Source organism: Sciurus carolinensis, chromosome 1 (genome assembly GCF_902686445.1).
Source record: "Sciurus carolinensis chromosome 1, mSciCar1.2, whole genome shotgun sequence".
NCBI lineage: Eukaryota > Metazoa > Chordata > Mammalia > Rodentia > Sciuridae > Sciurus > Sciurus carolinensis.
Window position 1 is genome coordinate 192,783,800 of NC_062213.1, and position 19,145 is coordinate 192,802,944.

The 19,145-nt window shown below is 54.3% G+C and overlaps 2 protein-coding genes across 4 annotated transcripts in view; both read left to right on the forward strand.

Annotated features, from left to right (window-relative positions):
- The window catches only part of Asap3 (ArfGAP with SH3 domain, ankyrin repeat and PH domain 3), a 43,967-nt gene extending 37,469 nt beyond the window's left edge, over positions 1 to 6,498 (forward strand). For 2 of the 3 annotated variants that reach the window (XM_047520561.1, XM_047520578.1), the window contains exons 18-25: positions 1,095 to 1,180; positions 1,314 to 1,429; positions 2,005 to 2,072; positions 2,160 to 2,267; positions 2,369 to 2,564; positions 3,477 to 3,699; positions 4,225 to 4,315; positions 5,271 to 6,498. In XM_047520561.1, coding sequence (XP_047376517.1) covers positions 1,095 to 1,180; positions 1,314 to 1,429; positions 2,005 to 2,072; positions 2,160 to 2,267; positions 2,369 to 2,564; positions 3,477 to 3,699; positions 4,225 to 4,315; positions 5,271 to 5,345 — 963 coding nt within the window. In that variant the 3' untranslated portion in view covers positions 5,346 to 6,498. The remainder of the gene's footprint in view (positions 1 to 1,094; positions 1,181 to 1,313; positions 1,430 to 2,004; positions 2,073 to 2,159; positions 2,268 to 2,368; positions 2,565 to 3,476; positions 3,700 to 4,224; positions 4,316 to 5,270) is intronic. The other variant, XM_047520571.1, reaches the window with a different exon arrangement.
- Positions 6,499 to 8,966: 2,468 nt separating this feature from the next.
- The window catches only part of Tcea3 (transcription elongation factor A3), a 35,649-nt gene continuing 25,470 nt past the window's right edge, over positions 8,967 to 19,145 (forward strand). The window contains exons 1-4 of the mRNA XM_047554653.1: positions 8,967 to 9,290; positions 14,192 to 14,254; positions 14,998 to 15,103; positions 15,551 to 15,695. Of these exons, the coding sequence (XP_047410609.1) occupies positions 9,222 to 9,290; positions 14,192 to 14,254; positions 14,998 to 15,103; positions 15,551 to 15,695 (383 nt within the window). The 5' untranslated portion in view covers positions 8,967 to 9,221. The remainder of the gene's footprint in view (positions 9,291 to 14,191; positions 14,255 to 14,997; positions 15,104 to 15,550; positions 15,696 to 19,145) is intronic.

Consider the following 19,145-nt stretch of genomic DNA (forward strand, 5'->3'; position numbering starts at 1 on the left):
CCCTTATAACCCACCAGCACCCTCATACTCCCAGACCTCCTGCCAACCAGCTGTCACTCCCCTGTGCCCTTCTGTGCCGGGTGCTCAGTTCTCACCATCAGGGGGTCAGTGGGGAGGAGCACGCCTCAGTCAAGCAGACTGGCCACGAGTCCAGCTGTGTCTCCTCTTAGCCGTGCGATCTGGGGCAGGTTACTTCTCTGAGTCTTATTTTCTTACCTGTAAAATGAGTTCAGAATAGCACCCACAGAGCTGGGCACGGTGGTGCACACCTGGAATCCCAGTGGCTCGGGAGGCTGAGGCAGGAGGATCATGAATTCAAAGCCAGCCTCAGCAACTTAGTGAGGCCCTAAGCAACTTAGCAAGACCCTGTCTTAAAAAATAAAAAAAAGTCGGGGATGTGGCTCAGTGGTTAAGCAACCCTGGGTTCAATCCCTAGTGCCAAAAAAAAAAAGAATAGTGCCCACAGGGTTGAATAGCCTTGGAATTGGGTCAGGGTAGGTCGGATTAGAGCGAGGAAGGCCACTGCCCGGCTATTCCAGTGGTCCACACCACGTGTGAGGTAGGAGGGTATCAGAGGCACTGGAAAGGTTAAGTCAGCAGATCGCCGTGATGACTGGACATTGAGGATTGGCCTCGTGGCCTGGGCGTGTGGCTCAGTGTTGGAGTGCATGCTTAGTGTGGACGAGGCCCTGGGTCCAGCCCCAGCTGCCACCACCAAAACAACAAAGAACCTGGATGTCTTGAGCCACGTCTGGTATTCTGATGGGCGTCCGTCCAGTGGTCAGCAAGGGTGCAGCCGTTCAGCGCGGTCAGCATGACAGGGTGTGAGGCTGCACAGGTCTCTATGGGGAAATGGGGGCAGAGAGGAGGCCAGGGCCAGAACCCAGCTTGGGACGAGGAACCATGGAGGGAAACACTCGGTGGTGGTTGGCCCTTGCCCCTCTCCCCACACTTGCGGTTGTGTCCGTTGGGTCTCGTCTCTCGGGTTCCGGCCGCTTCTTATCTAGAGGGTTGGAGGCAGCACGGGTCCAAGAGGGCAGCTTTGGGCTGGGGGCAGGTGACCTGGGGAAACTCAGGTGTGGGCATGTGTCCAGGCGCCCGGAGAGCTCCCCCTGCACCTGGCTGTCAAAGTGGCCAACCAGGCGTCCCTGCCCCTGGTGGACTTCATCATCCAGAACGGGTGAGAGCCTGCCTGCCTGGCCCCTCCGCCCGCTGCCTGCCCTCTGCATCTCCCGTCTCCTCCTTTCCTTTCCCCTGGCCTTGACCCCCCATCTGGTTCCGCTCCATACTCCCATACTCCCTGAACCCCCCAGCGGTCACCTGGATGCCAAGGCTGCGGACGGGAACACTGCCCTGCACTGCGCGGCGCTCCACGGCCAGGTCGACTGCATCAAGCTGCTGCTGAGGGCGAGAGCCGCCGTGGGCACAGGTGCGCTGGGGACACCTCCTCCCCTGTCTCTGTCCCCGCCCTGTCCCCGCTGCCTTCCTGGGGCTTCCTGCCTTTCAGGCATGGCTGTACAAATGACTTGGCCTCTAATCCTGGCTTGCTTCTGACCGCCCCTGTGACCCTGGGGTTTGTCATTCATCTCTGGAACTTCAGCTTCCTCATCTATAAAATGGGCGTAACACCACCAGTGTGGCAGACCTGCTAAAGGGAGGAAATGACGTAACGGTTCTGAAAGTATCTATCAGAATAAATATTAGCCAGATCTGGATAATAGTGACTCTAATAGCTGCTGCTCACTAACACATGCCAACCAACTCACTCGTTGATTCATTTAAATTTTTACAACAACCTCTTCAGATACTTTCAATTATCATTCTCGTTTTATGAATAAGACAGTTAAGTCCCAGAGAGGTTAAGTAACTTGCCCAAGGTCACACAGCTACGAAGTATCAGGGCCAGGATTCAGACTTAGACGTTCTGATTCCAGGGGCCCATCTTAAACTACGTTGTAATGTCTCTTTGGCCCTGACCATGACCCCGACTTTACCCCTCCACAGTGAATGAGGCAGGAGAGACGGCCCTGGATGTAGCCAGGAAGACGCAGCACAGGGAGTGCGAGGAGCTGGTGAGTGAGAGGGTGGGGCTGCCCTCTGACCTTTCTCCCTCCCGTTGGGCCCCTGGCCTCTGAACTGGGGCCCTTTGTCCCTGGCAGCTGGATCAGGCACAGGCGGGGACCCTCACCTTCCCTCTGCATGTGGACTACCCCTGGGGGATTTCTGCGGAACCTGGCTCTGACAGCGAGGAGGACCAGGAAGAGAAGGTGGGTGCCAGCCCTGCCGTGGCTCCAGGCGGCGGGAGCAGAGCCAGTGGGCCTGGGGGGGAGGGCAGGCTGGACTGGGGAAACTGGCCCTGCCCCCACAGCGCTGCCCTCTGAAGCCCCCAGCCCAAGCCCGCTGGGCCAGTGGCAGGCTGGACATCAGCAACAAGACCTACGAGACCTTTGCCAGCCTGGGACCAGCCACCCAGCAGAGCCAGAGTGAAGATTGCCCCCCGCCCTTGCCAGTCAAAAGCTCCTCTCGGTCAGCAGTCCACGGGCGTACAGGACATCCCAGTGGAGGTACAGTGGGCTGCTCAGAAACGGGCTCCTGGTACTATTTGTTGAGGGCCTCCTGTATGCGGGGACCCTGAGCTGAGTGTTAGCCAGTCCACTTCGTCCTCATAGTCACCTCGCACAGGGATCATCATTCTCCTTTACAGGTAAAGGAACAGAGAGGTTAAGTAACATGCTTAAGTTCCCACAGCAATAAGCCTCTGGTGTGGAGTTCAAACCCATGTCTGTCTTATTCCAAATTTGTCAGCACTCCATTTAAATAAAGACAGACAGCTGAGCACAGTGGCCCACGCCTGTAATCCCAGCAACTCGGGAGGCTGAGGCAGGAGGATCATGAGTTCAAAGCCAGCCTCAGCAAGAGCGAGGCGCTAAGCAAGTCACTGAGACCCTGTCTCTAAATAAATACAGAACCGGGCTGGGGGTGTGGCTCAGTGGTCCAGTGCCCCAAGTCCAATCCTGGAACCAAAAAAAAGAAATGAGTTTTTGAATCATCTTCTGAGTCCTGAGTCCTCCAAGGGCCTCTGAGACACCTCTAGTGAGGAAGTAGAAACTGGAATGCAGTTGACGATGAGACCAGGCTCAGTGTGACAGGGACCTCGTTGACTGCTCTTTGTCCCCTGTGCCTGAGCTTAGGGGCTGTTGTTGAGTGACTAGAGCAGGCTTGTCCCGGAAGGTCTGGGCGGGGGGGGGCAGGTCCTGCTGGGAGAGGGGGTGGTTTGGGAAGCTCCTGGGGTGGGGGGGGGGATCCCTGGAACTGAGCTGAGGGCCGGGGAGGAGAGGCCAGACCGAGGGGAGGGGTGAGCCGGCTGGGAGGCAGCTGGAGACGGTGGAGGAGGAGGGGCTGGAGTTGGGAGAGAACCAAGGAGGCCAGAGAGCAGAGGGAACGATGGGAGTATGCTCTGTCACTTCTGGTTCCAGATCCCGAAGTCCCCGGCCTAAGTTCCGAGCCCGCTGAGGCCTCTGAGATTCTGGGCAGTCTGGCTTCCTCCTCCTCTAGCCCCACAAGCCCCATGGAGCCTGGGGATGCCAGTCAAGCCCTGCTGGGCCCTGAAGAGGGCCCCCAGGAGACCCCAGGCACCTCCCGACCAGGCCCGGCCCCTGGAGCCACCCCTGCAGAGGTGTATCTCCCGGTCAGATTCAGGTGGGTGAGGGCCCCGCTGTGGAAGCTGGCAAGTCTCCTGACCTCTGATCACCACGTCTCCCCCTCTGAACAGCACCTCCCTCAAGACAGACACTCTAGCTCTGGGGCCCTGCCCCAGGCGGAGGTGCTAGACGTTGGGTGCAGGGGCGGCCCCTCCCCCTTTCCACCTGCTCCCAGGTTGGCCTGCAGGGCTGGGGAGGAGCCAGGGACCTGGCCACCGAAGCTGGAGGAGAAAAGGCTCAGCCCCGCTGCGTGGCTCCTTCAGAGACTCGTGGGACCCTCGCTCTCTCCGCAATTCCAAACCAGAATCCAGTCCTCTCCCCTCCTCATAAACCCCTTCCATCTGGAGTTTTGGGAGAAGCATCTTGGGGGTATCCCTGGAGCCCTGTGGGGGTCTCCAGACCCAGAGCAGGCAGCCTCGAGGCTGGCCACCCGCCCGAAGCCCGGGCCTCGCTCTCTTCCTTTCTCCCCACTCTGAGGGGCTCGGGCACCAGGGCGACGGGTTGGTCTTTCCCTGCCTTTCAGCTCAGAGAGCACTCGATCCTATCGGCGGGGCGGCCGGAGCCTGGACGATGGCCCCTCAGCGCGGCAGCCTGTGCCCAGAAGGAGCACGCAGGTAGGAGCTCCGCTGAGCTGAGCTCTGAAGGCCCTGGGGCGGCCTGGGAGCCGGAGTTGGTCAGGAGCAGGTGCCGCGGCTGGGAGACCGCTCCCCATGGTTGGGGCACACGTGGGCCCACATGGCCACCTGGTGGAAGTCCCTGCCCTGGAGCTTTCCTTGCCACCCAGGCCTCAAGAGGTGGAAGAGGCAAAGCGGCCCAAGCGGTGTTGCTCCCCGAGGGATGAGCAGGGCTGCCACCACCAGGCCTGCCTAGGCGGGTCAGGGTGGCTGCACACCTGGGCTTGGCGCGCCTCTCCCCTTGTACAGGAGGCTTCTGGAATCTGCATGGACTTCCAGATCCCAGGCATAGAGGGATGGGACGGGGAAATAGGCAGAGCCTTAATCTGGCTGCCCTGCTGCAGGCGCCTGGTCTCCAGCCGTTACACGTACTGAGCTGCAGCTGCAAGTGGGCAGCGATCAGAGCCCAGGGGAAGGTGGCCTCCTGTGTTCCTGCTCCCCTGGATTCCCAGGGATGGCACGGGTTGTCTGTGCTGGGAGTGGGGATGGCAGGGCAGGAGCTGGCTCCCCTGGGGAGTTGTCACATTCAGTCCATCAGTCAAGTGCCAGTACAAACCTGTGTCCACGTCTGGTTCCACCACTGCCCTGAGAGCCAGGCAACCCATTAAAAAGACTCTTACGTCCATCTACTAAAATAATTGTGAGCCATCAAATTGTGTGCTCCCGTCACCTGGCATTTAGTCTCCTGTGGCATGTGAATGGTTGTAAGAGCCCCAGCCTTAGAGGAAGGTGGCTTCAGTGGGCAGGTGGCCTCGCTGCTTTAAGCCTCAGTTTCACTGTGTGTAAAAATGGGAATCATTCAGCCTCCTCAGCGTGGGCAGTCACAAAGCTGAGTGAGGTAAGTACCTGCCACATGACAGTGCTGGGAAACTCCACTTCATTTTTCTTTCCCCAGGTTGGCTTCACTGAAGGGGATGGTGCAAAGACTGGGGTTCTTCCAGCAAGTTCTGTGCAACTTCTGCAAGACTAGGGCCTTGCTGACCCCTGCACAGCCCATGTTGGAGTGGGACTTAGCCCACAAAACTGGAGAGTGGAGGCATCCATTCCCTTGGGTCTCACACTCTCTGTCCCTTGGATCTCTGTGGCTGGCCTTCCTCTTGCTGTGGACCAGGTCCCTGCCGAGGATGCTGTGCCCTTTTGTGGTGGGGCTGAGTTGGTCCTTTCCCCGCTATCTCATTACGCTCCTTGGCCAGGCATCCCGGTGGTTAGATCCGAGTGCTCCTGAGCTGGGTTCAGGCACAGAACCTTCGGTCCCCGTCAGGCCAGGACTGTTTCTCCCATCAGTCTGGGGCACTCTCATTCCTTCCAGCTCCCAGACTCTGCAGACCAGGGACTGTCTTCTTACCACTTATTAGTCAAGTGTTCCTTTACTGAGTCCCAGCTGAGTCCAGGTCTGTGCAAGGCACTATGGATGCCACATGGAAAAGGCAAGGGTCACAGGTGTGGTCCCTGGCAGAGCTGGTCTCAGGGACTGGCTTAAGAATGGGCAGGGCCAGATTCCAGGGGATGGTTCTAAGATTAGGAGCAGGACCTACCGTCACCTGGTTTCCCATCTGACAGTGACGGTTGTCTGCAACCCATCGTTATTCTAATTGGCCAGCGCCCCTGCTGAACTGGCTATTATGTAAACATTCTGAATGTGACAACCCATCATTCCCGGGGGTCTCCACTGTCTTCCCCAGCCAGGAAGCAGAGAATGGCTCACCCACTTTGGTTTATCTCCATGATTTAGCAAGAAGGAAAGGAGCAGACTGGGGCGATGGATCCCCGTTCATCTCTCCGTTCTGTCAACTCAGGAGCCTTCCAGGCTGGGGGTGAGAGGGGCCGAGAAAGGAGACAGGAGAGGGACAGAGCAGTCTTCAAGGTTCTTCCCGTGGCAGGAATCACCAACCGCTGACACCTCAACGTTACAACCAGTGGGAGCTGGGTGGGCCCAGGTGCGCACCGGCCAGGCCGAGCAGAGGCCGCCAGAGGGCCAGCAGCACAGCAGTCCGCCAGGGAGGCTGAGTCGTTTACCCAGGAGGTCTGCGGCCCCACAGAAACAGGATTGCCCTTGAGCCCCCAGTGTCTGGTTTTGTTCATCTCGTGTTATGTCATTCATCTCTAATAAAGGATTTTGGGGAGATAAGTTCCATTGATTTTATTTGTGAGATCTGAAGAGTAATAGGGAAGGGGACAAATCTTGGGGCCTGGAATTCTTTCTTGGGACCCTGCGAGGGAGACAGCCTGGTAGGGGGCAGTGATTGCAGTGCTACCAGGGGCAGTTTTGCCCCGGGAGGTGTCTGGTACAAGAGACTTTTCCCCCCAGTTGGAGGGTGCTACTGGAGCTAGTGGACTAAGGTCTGGATACTGCTTAACATCGACAATACCTATGTCTTAATTTGTTTAGTGTTTCTGTAACAAAATACCAGAGGCTGTGTACTTTCTAAAGTAGAGAGGTTTATTTGACTCACAATTCTGGTGGCTGGAGAGTCCAAACTGCATGGCGCCGGCACCCTGGCCATGTCACAATGTGGCAGGGAAAGGAATCAGCTGCATGCAGAAGGCACCAATAGCGTGGGGTAGCCTCACTTTCCAACGACCCATTCTCTCCAGCACTCAATCCAGGCAGCCAGCATCAATCCCTTGGAAGGCAGTGACTCCATGACCTACCTACCTTCCAAGAGGCCCCACCTCCTAAAGATCCCCCCCTGACCCCGCAACATGGGCACACTGGAGACCAAGCTTCCTGCAAGTGGACCTGTGGAGGACACTGAACCACATCCAAACCATAGCAACACACCCAACAGTGAATTATCCAGTCCATGAGGTTGATGGTGCCGAGGCTGCGGAGCTCTGGTGTGGAGGATAGAGCCCAGGACTGTGCTGGAGAGTCAAGTTTTCACCTTTGCCACAGGCTCCACCAGTCCCTTTTGACCCCTGAGAAAAGGATTTAGGAGTAAGTATTTTATTTGTGAGATGATCCCAGAAGCATAATGAGGGTATAGAGAAGTGAATCAGATCAAAAAATGAAAGAACCAGGTGTGGTGCATGCCTCTATCCCAGCTACTTGGGAGGCTGAGGTGGGAAGATTGCAAATTTAAGTATGAGGCCAACCTCAGCAACTTAGCAAGACCACGTCTCAAACAAAGAAACAAACAAACAAACAGGATAAGCATTCATCTGTAATCCCAGTGACCCAGAAGCTGAGGCAGGAGGATTGCAAGTTCAAGGCCAACCTCAGCAACTTATTAAGACCCTGAGCAACTTAACAAATCCCAGTCTCCAAATGCAAAACAAAAAGGACTGGGAATGTGGCTCAGTGATAAAGAGTCCCTGGGTTCTATCCCTAATACCAGGGCAGGGTGGGGACAATAAAGAATGTGTCCATGAGGGCTGACCACTGCAAGCAACACGAGTTTAATTTTGCTGGGTGCCTTTGAGAGATGATACTTAGAAGACTCCTCAAGTTGTTCCACTAAGAGTAAAGAGAAAGGGTGTTGGCCACCAACTCTGGAGTCTTGTTGGTTACCAGGGTCCTTCTAGGATGTATCAATTCCCAGTCTGCCCCAAACTCAGGGATGTGGGAAGCCGTTGGAGGTGTGTTCATGCATTGTCCACAGTGACCTCCAAGTGGACAGGTAGACAGGGGGATACAGTGGGTACCTACAGTGTCAGTCCAGAACCACATCCCTTGGGGCTCATAATCCTCCCTGGGCTTCTGTCTTCCCATATGTATGATGGAAAGGTTGCACTTGATGTTTTCTTAGGGTCCTTCTAATTCTGATGATGTAGGGGTCCAGGCTGCTCTTGAACCAGCAATCCTCCAGCCTCAGCCTCCCAAGTGCTAGGATTACAGTCAGGCACCTTCGGTCCGTGGGGAAGGTCATTTTCTGTCCATTACACTTGCAGGTTTAGAAAGGGACCAGGGAACCAGGTTTGCAAGGAACGCTCAGGAGATCTTATACAAGAAGGCTGATGTGTGGACAGCTGGGGGAGCTAGGCAGTCGTTCTGCCCCTCCACTGCAAGCTACCCTTGCAAGCCCAACCCAGCTGGGAAGGCCCTGGTCTAGCGCTGAATAAATTCTGGGCACCGGTGGGCACCTGGTCATTATCTCTCAGTTGGGTGCCCTTAAGAATCTCCCTCACCACTCCAAGTATGGCCCTGAGGCCAGCAGCACCCCCAGCACTTTGGAGCTTGCTAGAAACGCAAAACCTTAACTGTAACGAAATAAATTGCGAGCTAACTGTAAGCTCTGAGCCACGGACCGAAACAGCAGGCTACCCGCACAAGCTTGTTAGGGCAGAGCAGGACTCCACGATCTGCACCCGGACGTGATCCGAGTGCACCAAGTTGCCTGCACTTGGGCATGGGCACGAAGCTGGGTCCTCCCTCTTTGAGCTGCAACCATGCAGACACGCGAGCGCCCAAAACTCTTCCTGGAGCTCTTGGGGCACCCTCAGGAGACCTCCGCGCCACGACCGCCTCTAGTGGCCCGGGACAAGAGCCTCCCAGCTCACCAGAAAGTCCTCTTCCCTAAATCTCCCTTCAGTCGCGCGGCACTCCTGGAAGGGTCCTAGGTGAAGTGCCAGTCTCGCAGCCTCGTCCGCTCCCCAGAGGCCCGAGAGACTGGCGCGGGCAATCCCGGTCCGGGCGAGTCCTTGAAGTCTATATTTAGTGCACGCCACCCCTCCCCCCGACTGTCGGGAGGCGGGGGGGAGGGGAGCGCCCCGCCCCCGCCAGGCGTGTGTGTGTCCTGTGTGTTTGGGGCCCGCGCGGGTTGCGCGCCCTCTGCTCTGGCGCCCGCTGCCCCGCGTCCAGGCTGCTGCCCTGCGCCCCTCGCCCAGCCGGGCGTCGCAGGCCAACATGGGCCAGGAAGAGGAGCTGCTGAGGATCGCCAAAAAGCTGGAGAAGATGGTGGCCAGGAAGAACACGGTGAGCTGCAGAGTTTGGGCCGCAGCCCCCGCCCCGGGAGGCGCGGCGCGGGCGAGCCAGGGCGCCCAGGGGCGTGTGCGGGCTGGGCGCCGGGCGCGCGCGAATGGGGCACTGGGACCCCAGGGAGGCGGGCCGGTGTAGGGCGCAGGGTCCCCAGGGACACTTGCTGGGTACCTCGGGTGGGCGTGAACACGGCCCAGGGCGCCGGGACCGTGCAGGCCCCGGAGGCGGAGGCGCAGCTTGTGCACGTCCCGCTGGACGCGGAGGGTTCACCGCGGGCAGTTTGTGCAGGGCCGGGGAAAGCGGGCAAAGAGCCTGGGAAGGGACTCAGGGATCCCTGCGCTCGCAGAGCGTGCAAAGCCCCTGAGCGGCGGGGCAGGCAGGGACTAGGGAGCAAACTTCGGGTGGCCCAAAAAGGAGCAAAGAGATGGGCTGAGAGGAGTGCTGAGCCGTCTCCTCCGCGCCCCGGAGGGGATCCGCGACCCCACAGCCCGGGTGCCAGCAGCGGTTCTGTTTGCAACTTTTTCCTTGGCGGCTGGGTGGGGCCGGCGGGCGGGGTGGAACAGGTGCGGGCGGGGGAAGGGGCGGGCGGAGGCCTGGGCCGCGGGGCCGCGCCGGGCGGTGCGCGGCGGGAGGGGACATGGGGGATCGGGCCCACCGCCCTACCTGAGGGTTCCTGGGCTCGCAGTCCCAGCCGCGCAGGGCGCAGGCCAGGCGGTAAGTTAATGTTTGATCTTCCCGGTGATCTTTGCCTCAGGCCGTGTCGCCTGGCCAAAGCAAACTTGGCTACAGTACCTGAGGGCATGGGCTCACCCTGTGAAGGAAAGAGATGGGTGAGAAGCCCGGTTGGCATGTCCCCCACCTTGCCCGGTCCTAGGGTCCTCTTCCTCCCACCATCCATAGGCTGAATGCTGCATCAGTACCTGCATTCCAGTACATTCCTTGACCTTAGGAGCTTGGGAAGGGAGGGCCCTGAGGAGGGTGACCAAGGCTAGAGGGAGGGGTCACTGGAACCATGAAGTGTCGGGGTCCTAGAGTGGACAGTAATGAGATGGCATCCATACAAAAGCCCAGAGCCTGCTTTCTTCAGCCATGAAAACTCCCTGCTCAGGCATAGCTGAGGTCTGCTGCCTGGTAGGAGGGAGTGATGGACTTGCTTCCCCCAGGCCAGGTGGACACAGAAAGGTTCAGTGTAGACCTCCAGAGTGCTGGGAGCGGCTTCCCTACCCTCCTCCAAATCCTCAGTAAAACAGAGCCTTGAGCCATGGGGGATGCTGTCCTAGCTGGGAGTGGCAGGGCCCAGCCAGGCAGCCTGAGGTGTCCTGAGCTGAATTCTATTTCAGATAGACAGGTTATCCCAGCACAGCCCCTTGACAACCCTCACTAGGGCCAGGAAAGAAATTCTGAGCCTCTCTGGGAGGTGCGGGGTGCAGTTTAGAGGAGCTTAAGAGACCTGAAGAAAGGCAGGCAGTTAGGATAAAGGCCCCCTCACTCCTTTTATGGCCTGAGGCAAGCCATTCTACTTTCCTTCTTTTGGCCTCTGTTTCCTCCTCTGTGAAATGGGAAGAGGAAACCGTATCCCTTGAGGACGGATTCCCTTGGAAGGGTCCAGAGCCGTCCTGGTCTGGTGGCAGGGTCCTTCCAGTGCAAAACCAGTTTACAGCCACGTCTGCGCCTGAGCTCTTGGCAGCATCTGGGTGGGCACAGAGCTCTGGGCATCTAGCCGAGAAAGGTGGGGCCTGGTCTGGGAGTGAAAGTGGGCCCGCCCAGTGGTGGTTAGGCAAAGGAGGACACACTTCCTGTAAGAAGACGGATGCTCCACGTTGCAGCCCAGCCCAGGGTTTATTATGAATCCTGACTCCCAGGGACTTCGGGTTTTGTCACATACTGTGAGCACCTGAGTACCAAGGGAAACAGCTTCCAACAGACAACCAAGTACCAACAGTCACAGCTGCAGATACATCACCAGAGTCAACACGTACACCCCACACAACAGAAGCTACCCAGGCACCTAAGAACCTAACTGCATGTGAGGCATGGCCTCTGACACTGACATGACAGGCACCACCCACAGGACGCACACTGACCCTTACAGTTGTAGAAAGATACGTGAGACAGCCGCACACACGAATGCACACAACACAGCTGATACGTGAGACAGCTGCACACACGAATGCACCGAATGCACACAACACAGCTAGACCCACTTGCAAAGCTGCAAACTCAGCAAACAGTCACATGTATACACTCAGACATTGTAACTCAGGTATTCTACAAAGACAAATAAACGCAGCTGGGCCTGGGGCTGCATACCCGGAGCTCCACACCTGGACCAGAGATACTGCTCACTACACCTAGAGAGACACACCTCGTAACCTTTGCACATGGCTTTCTGAACTGGGTACAACTCAGGCTTGTGGCTGTTCTCCAGTCTGACCCCACTTTACAGAGACATGCCCCCAGTGGCAAGCAGGAACTGGTTTAGTACTGGTGGTTGAATTTTCAGGGATTTTGCAAGCTGGTTGTTAAACTCAGCCATTATTTAAAAAAATAGATTGTCTGCTTTCAATTAAATAAAGTGTATGAAAAATAAAGGTAATAAATACTTCAAAATCATCACTTTCTCATTATTTTACTCTCATCCGTAGTCTAGAGGTAATTTATTTCTATTAAATAAATCCAGATGTTGGAAGTGCTAGATGGTAAGGTACTGCACTTTTCTTCCCTTTATCTGTTTCGATTCAGTAACAGCATGTCAGTAGCTTGAACTTGGCCATGGGAAGAGTTTTTCCACCACAGAAACTGGCAAACACAACAAATCAGGTGGTTTTCTTGAGAGCTGGCCGTCATATGTTGGTCAGCACGTGACCTTGCTATGCCATGATCATGCACGTCTAGACAGATCTATGCCCATGCCCGCAGTTTGTCGTGATTCGAGCCCAAAGTCCTGAGTTTGAACCCCAGTGCAACTCCTTACGAAGTTGGAACTTTGAGCAGATTATTTAACCTCTCTGTTGATTGGATTCCTCTTTTGTGAAAAGAGGTTAGTAAGTCTATAAAAATGAGGGAAGTGAATAGGACCTACTTCCTAGGTCACCGTGAGCACTTGATGCAGGTAAAACACTTAGAAGAGAGCCTGGCACATAGACCGAGTTGCAGGCCCACAGGTTCCTGCATGTCACATCTGCAGGGCGCACCTCTGAAAACACTGAACCCAAGCTCCATGAGAGGTTAAGGCCTGAGAGGGCAGCCGCGGGAGGTGGTCCAGCTCCTCCCAGGGCGGGGTTGGCAGCTGGAAGCAGGCAAAGGACATACAGGACACAGTCAGCTGGTGTTCCCCAGGGAACCAGTCTCAGGACTGGGGGCTGGAACTGGCTTCTAGACACTACACTTGATCTTAGGTGAGAAGCCATGGCTGGCTTCTAGGAAGGGGGAGGGGGAAGAAGGCTAAAACGGGTCAGGAGTGGGTGCAGGGCTGGCAGCCAGGTTTTCCAATCTACGCTTCCCTCCTCCCCTCCCACCTTCTGCTCTGCAGCTCTCATCCACGCATCGTTCACTGGGGAGCGCTGGGTTCTGCGCATGGCCCTCAGGACTCAGATGGAAAGGGTTCTCTTTGGGCTGGGGGTCTAGCTCAGTTCATAGAGTGCTTGCCTGTCAAGCACAAGGCCCTGGGTTCAATCCTCAGCACCTCAAAAACAACAAAAACGGTTCTCTTTAACCTAGAGGGGTGAGAGTTTACCCACACAAAGACTTGAACATGAGTGTTTCTCGAAGCCTGAAGTGCAGTAACCCCAAGCTGGAAATCACCCAAAAGACCCACCCACAGTAAATGGATAAACACTATGGTACATACACACAGTGGAAAACTACTGAGCAATAAAAAGGAACTGTTGATCTCTGAGGCAGCTGGAATCTCAGAATAATTAAGCTAGTGAAAAAATGTTCAGCCTGCACTTTTTATATAAATTCCTTAAAAATACACAGTCACACCAGGCATGGTGGCACATGCCTGTAATCCCAGTAGTTCAGGAGGCTGAGGCAGGAGGATCTCAAGTCCAAAGATAGCCTCAGCAATTTAGCAGGGCCCTAAGCAAATTAGAGAGACCCCTGTCTCCAAAAAATACAAGGGTCTGGGGATGTGGCTCAGTGGTGAAGCACCCCTGGGTTTAATCCTCAGTGCTAAAAAAGAAAAAAGGAAGGTCACCTATAGTGACAGAAAGCAGAGCAGTGGTTACCTGGAGTTGGGGGTGGTGGGAGGGATGGATTAAAAGAGCCCAAGAAAACCTCTGTGGATAGTGGCCATGTTCTTATCTTGATCGTGGTGATGGTTTCATGGGTCAGACATTGTCGAAACTCATCGAACTGGACCCTAGGCATGTGTGGCTTATGGTATGTCAGTTACACCTCAGTAAAGCTGGGGAAAAGCACAACAGACGGAGGTGCAGTGGCACACACCCGGGGTCCCAGCCCTTCTGGAGGCTGAGGCAGGAAGATTCCTGGAGCCCACGAGTGCGAGGCCAGCCTGGCAACCCAGCGAGACCCTATCTCTGAAAAAGAAAAACAAAAAATGCCCACAGTCCTCACCTGTGGACCCTCCCAGCTGGGAAGGGAGGGAGCGAGGCTCCAGCCACAGAAGCAGCAGCAGGTGGTGGGGAGCCATTCATCTGGAGGAGGACGGAAGGGGAGGCGCTGAGAGACCACACAGAAGCAGAGGCCGGTCAGACTGGACTCCACGCAGCTGGGTGCGGGCGGCGAAGATAGAGGGTTGGTCTGGGATAGGACTTCTTCCTTTTCTGTTGTCTGTCTGCCTGACGTCGGTCCTTCTGCCGAGTCTGCCTCCTCTGTCCTCTCCTCCCACCAAACCCACGCAACAGTCAGTCTCACCTTGTGACCTCCCACAGGAAGGGGCCCTTGACCTTCTGAAGAAGCTGAACAGCTGTCAGATGTCCATCCAGCTGCTACAGGTGTGTGTGGGGAGCCCCTGGGGCAGTGCCTCTGGGGGAAGGAGGGACCCTGGGGGAGACCTGCAAGGATGGATTCTGGGAGGAATTTCTGAGGAGGGTCTTGGGGGAGGGGCACCTTGAGGTGCAGCCAGGCGGAGGGGAGGCCCAGGGATACCCGGAAGCATCTTGTTGGGGGCAGGGTACTTTCTAGCTCACCCAACCTTGGTTCTGGGGCAAGACTAGTTTGCTTTCCGTGGGTTCCCCAATTCCCGAGGCCTGGGCCTGTGAAATCCAAGAGGCCAGAATCCAGGAAGAGGGAAGATTCCTCTGTCCTTAAATCCTCCCTGGATTGCCCACATGCCCCCAAACCTCCCGAAGCTCCTGCCTCTGAGAGAGGAGCGCAGACCCAAGGTCTGGGAGCCAGAGTCGCCACCTCGCTGAAACTTGCGCTCGAAGATGCCAGCGGTCTGGAAATGGGGCGAGGTCCTGATTGTAGCCACAGCCCTGTCCTCAGCTTTCCACCAAAGCCAGCTACATCTGGGGTCAGAGTTGTGCCTTGGGCAGCACACAGGGCGGCAGGTCAGGGCCTCAGCCGTGGGCTCGCTGTAGGACTGGGGTCATCACTTCAGCCGCCAGTCAGGGCCAGGGCTCTGGAGGGATCTAGGTCGGAGGGGAGGTGGTGACTGAGCCACGGCAGGTGCTGCCAGTGAGGCAGCTGTCCCGCCTGTCCATTCCCAGACCAGCCCTAACCCCTTGCTTTGCAGACGACCAGGATCGGAGTTGCCGTCAACGGGGTTCGCAAGCACTGCTCAGACCGGGAGGTGGTGTCCTTGGCCAAGGTCCTCATCAAAAACTGGAAGCGGTTGCTGGGTGAGCGTGGGCAGGATTGGTTCGGGCCACTGTGGAGGGGACAGAGCGTGGCTCATAGCAGGTGCTCGGTGTGTCTGCTAAGTGACTCAGTAAATGGCAGATGGACCAGGGAGGTGGTGAGTGAGGAATGCCAGTGTTGTGCACAGGACAGGGAGCCGTGTAGACGTGAGCGGTCCTGTTCGTGTGCGTGGTACATGTCTGTAGGCACGCAAGTCGTGTTCCTGTGCACACGGATGTGGTGCTACTTATATTGATGTCCTCCCATGAAAACATGTATTTCCACACATGTGCATGCTATATGTGCACTTGTGTCCAGTGTGTGTATGTGTGTGTAGACTATGTGCCCCTGTCCCGGTCCCTGCCTTTGACTCCCTCCTTCCCAAAGTCACTCAGGGTTCTGCTGAGAAGGCACTGGGCTGAGGGACAATATCTCGCTTTCATTTCCAGACTCCCCAGGACACCCCAAAGGGGAAAAAGGAGAGGAAAGAGAAAAAGCAAAGAAGGAGGAGAAAAGCCTGGGCTGTTCAGACTGGAAGCCAGAAGCAGGCCTTTCTCCCCCAAGGAAGAAGCGAGGGGAGGAGCCCCCACACAGGTATTTTTCTCTGGGATGGGGAGAGCGGTCTGACACTCATCCCCACCTGCTCCCCCGCCCCAGCAGCTGTTTATAGTAGCTTATTGGAGCCTCTGGGCCTGGGAGGTACAGTCGCTGCCTCCTGCAGCGCTCCCTCCAGGGGATGTTGGCTCAACCTGACAGAACCAAATCCACCCAAGGTGGCACTGACATTTTTTAGGGTGCAGGGAGGGGACACAGGTGTGCAGCAGGCGTGCTCCACCTCCAGAGTTCTCACATGGAACCGCAGGGAACAGAACTGTACTCCAGTCACCGGGCAACAGCCCAGGACAGGGAAATGTGACCACGTGGGAGGGAACCCCGTGTCCCAGATATGGTGCTAGTCCTGGAGGCAGAGCGTCTGGGATCCAGCAAGGACACTACCCACTGGCCCGACCCACTGCCCTCAGGACAGCCCAGAGACTGTGGATTTCCACTAATTATTTGCAATTCATTCTCAGCCTTTCCTGTCTAGACAGCTTTTCCAGCCAGGGGTCATTTGCTCTGTAAGTGATGTTGCCTGGTAACCCAGCCCACGGTCCACCTTGGTCAGGTCTGCAGGGCCCCTGGGACTGGGAGCTCATCGGGAAGACGTGTTTGGTTAAGTTTTTACTTGGCATTCCCATCTGCCACCAGGAAGCTGAGGTCAGGGGAGTAGAGACTCCTCCGAGACCACGTGGCTAGTATGCCACGGAGTGGGGCCTCCACCATTCTGCAAACAGGAATAGAAGTTGTTTGCCTCAGCTCTGTCCCTGTTCCCCCTTGCCCACCCCAGCCAAGGTGTTCCCCCAAATTGCATGAGTCTCAGGGCTCAAACACCATGGTCTTTGCAGTAGATTAAAGCTTTCATGGATGTCTAAATACGTCTTGAGGAGGCTGAGACAAGAAGGTCACTTGACCCCGAGAGTTTGAGGCCAGCTTGGGCAACATAAGATCCAGTCTCAAAACAAAACAAAACCAACAAACAAAAACAAAAACCCTACCTGTTCCCTGTGTAGCCAGAACTCCTGGGGGGAAGGGGTGGTTACATTTGTCCATCTAGTAGATAAAGGGGTGGTATTAGGTAACACCTAACTAAAGACGCCTGCCGTTCAGGGCATTTCAATATTTTCTTTTAAAAAAAATATATATATATTTTTAGATGTTGATGGACATTTATTTAGAAGTGGTGCTGAGAATCGAACCCAGTGTCTCACACATGCTAAGAAGTGCTCTACCGCTGGGCCACAACCCCAGCCCCTCTGAACACTTTTTTAAATGAACATTTATTATAATTGTATAAAAGACAAGGCCCTGAGAGAGTGATTCTCAACCAGGTGGATTGAAAATACCCTAACCACTTGGCTCCCATTTTGGATTGTAAAAGAAATAGGCATGGGGGCAGGGTGTTAAATATCCTGCAGTCCACAGAATAGTCCCCCCACATTGAAGAAATACAGTCAGCCCTCCCAGGCTCAGGTTCCACATCCATGGATGGCTCTCTGTAAATTCAACCAAATGTAGGTCAAATATATTTGGGGGAAAATTATGTCTGTACTGAACATCTATAGGTTTTTTTGTCATGAACCCCCCTAAAAGATATAGTATAGACTATTTATATAGCATTTATATTAAATTGTATTTTAAAAGTAATGTAGAGGTGTATACAGGAGGGTAAGCAGAGATTGTGTGCAAGTACTATGGTATTTTACCTAAGAGACTTGAGTGTTTGTGGATTTTGGTAACCATGGATACTAAGGAATGACTGCATTTATTAACATTTAAAATACCAGCGGGGCTGGGCCTGGTGGTGCATATCTGTAATCCCAGCAGCTTGGGAGGCTGAGGCAGGAGGGTCACAAGTTCAAAGCCAGCCTCAGCAACTTAGCGAGGCCCTAAGCAACTTAGTGAGACCTTGTTTCAAATAAAAAAATAAAATAGGGCTGGGGATGTGGCTCAGTGGTTAAGTGTCTCTGGGTTCAATCCCTGGAACAGAGAGAGAGAGAAAAAAACACCATAGGGTAGAAGAATATTTAATGATATGGGGAAATGTTCACTAAGTATTGAAAGAAGTTGTGAATGATGTAGTATATATAGTAAAATATTGTTATAAAAATGAAATAAGTGAATTTTATGAATATGCATTGGAAAAAAAAACTAAAATGGCAATCACAATTATTTCTGGGTGGTAAAATTGAGAAGTTTCTTGTTTTTTTGTCTTTCGACAAGTTTATATCTATTTTCTTTTCCAAAAAATATGTACTGATTTTGAAATAAAAAATAATGAAACTACATTTTAAACAAAGATGTAGTCAGGTATGGTGGTGTGTGACCGGGGAGGCTGAGGCTGAAAGATTGCAAGTGTGAGGCCAGCCTCAGCAACTTAACGAGACTGTCTCAAAAAAATAAATAAGGTTGGGGATTTAGCTCAGTGCTATAGCACTCCTGGGTACAATCACCAGCACCCATAAATAAATAAATAGACAAATAAATAAAGATATGTCTATGTGATTGTAATTAAGATGATCTTCACATTCTATATTTCACAATAAAATTTTTAGATCTTTTTTTTCAGTTTTTCTCCACAGTGATCCTGTATTGCTGTTTTAAAAAATATTTTTTCAGTTATAGATGAACAGCATGACTTTATTTTATTTGTTTATTTTTATGTGGTGCTAAGGGTCAAACCCAGTGCCTCACGTGTACTAGGCAAACACTCTGCCACTGAGCTACCGCCCCAGCCCCTGTGTTGCTTTAGAAATAATCAGAACAAACAGTGTACTTTTGAAACAAATAAGAGCAATGAAAATCTGTTGTAGAAATCTAGAAAATATAGAAAAGTAAAATAAAAGCACCCACATTCCCACCACCTGAAGCAATCACTCTTCATATCTGGTATATGGTTTTTCTTTCTATTCTGTCTTCTACTTGTTTTCTAATCGTATCACCAGTTTTACAGTCTGCTTTTTAAAATGTGACGTTAGTCTTTTAGTATCTTAGCGTAGAGTCTATAGCATTTTCTACGTTCTGTTCTTTTTATTTTGCTCCCTTTGCAGTCGCGTCCCAGCTGGAGAGCACTAACGCATTGGACGTTTCACATGGGTGTGTTTTGTTTTCCCAGAGGGGTTAGAAGGGTGCTGGGCAGGGATGCTCTGACCGCCCCCACAGTGCCAAGCACAGAGCGAGAACGTAATGTGCATTGCTCGCATTGCTGGTGTGGCCCTGTGGACCCCCTGATGCGCTAGGGGGTCCAGCCACGGCAGAGCACCTGTTTTGTTCTAAGCACCTCGGCAAATGAAGGACCAGAATGGAGAGGGGTCTTGTGAGGTGAAATTGAAAGATAAAAGGCTAGACTATTGGGAGAGGAGACCTAATGGACTATGGGACTGAGCTGGAGAATGGGGAGTATAGACATCCAGGAAAAGAGGACAGACTGAAGCCGGGTGTGGTGGC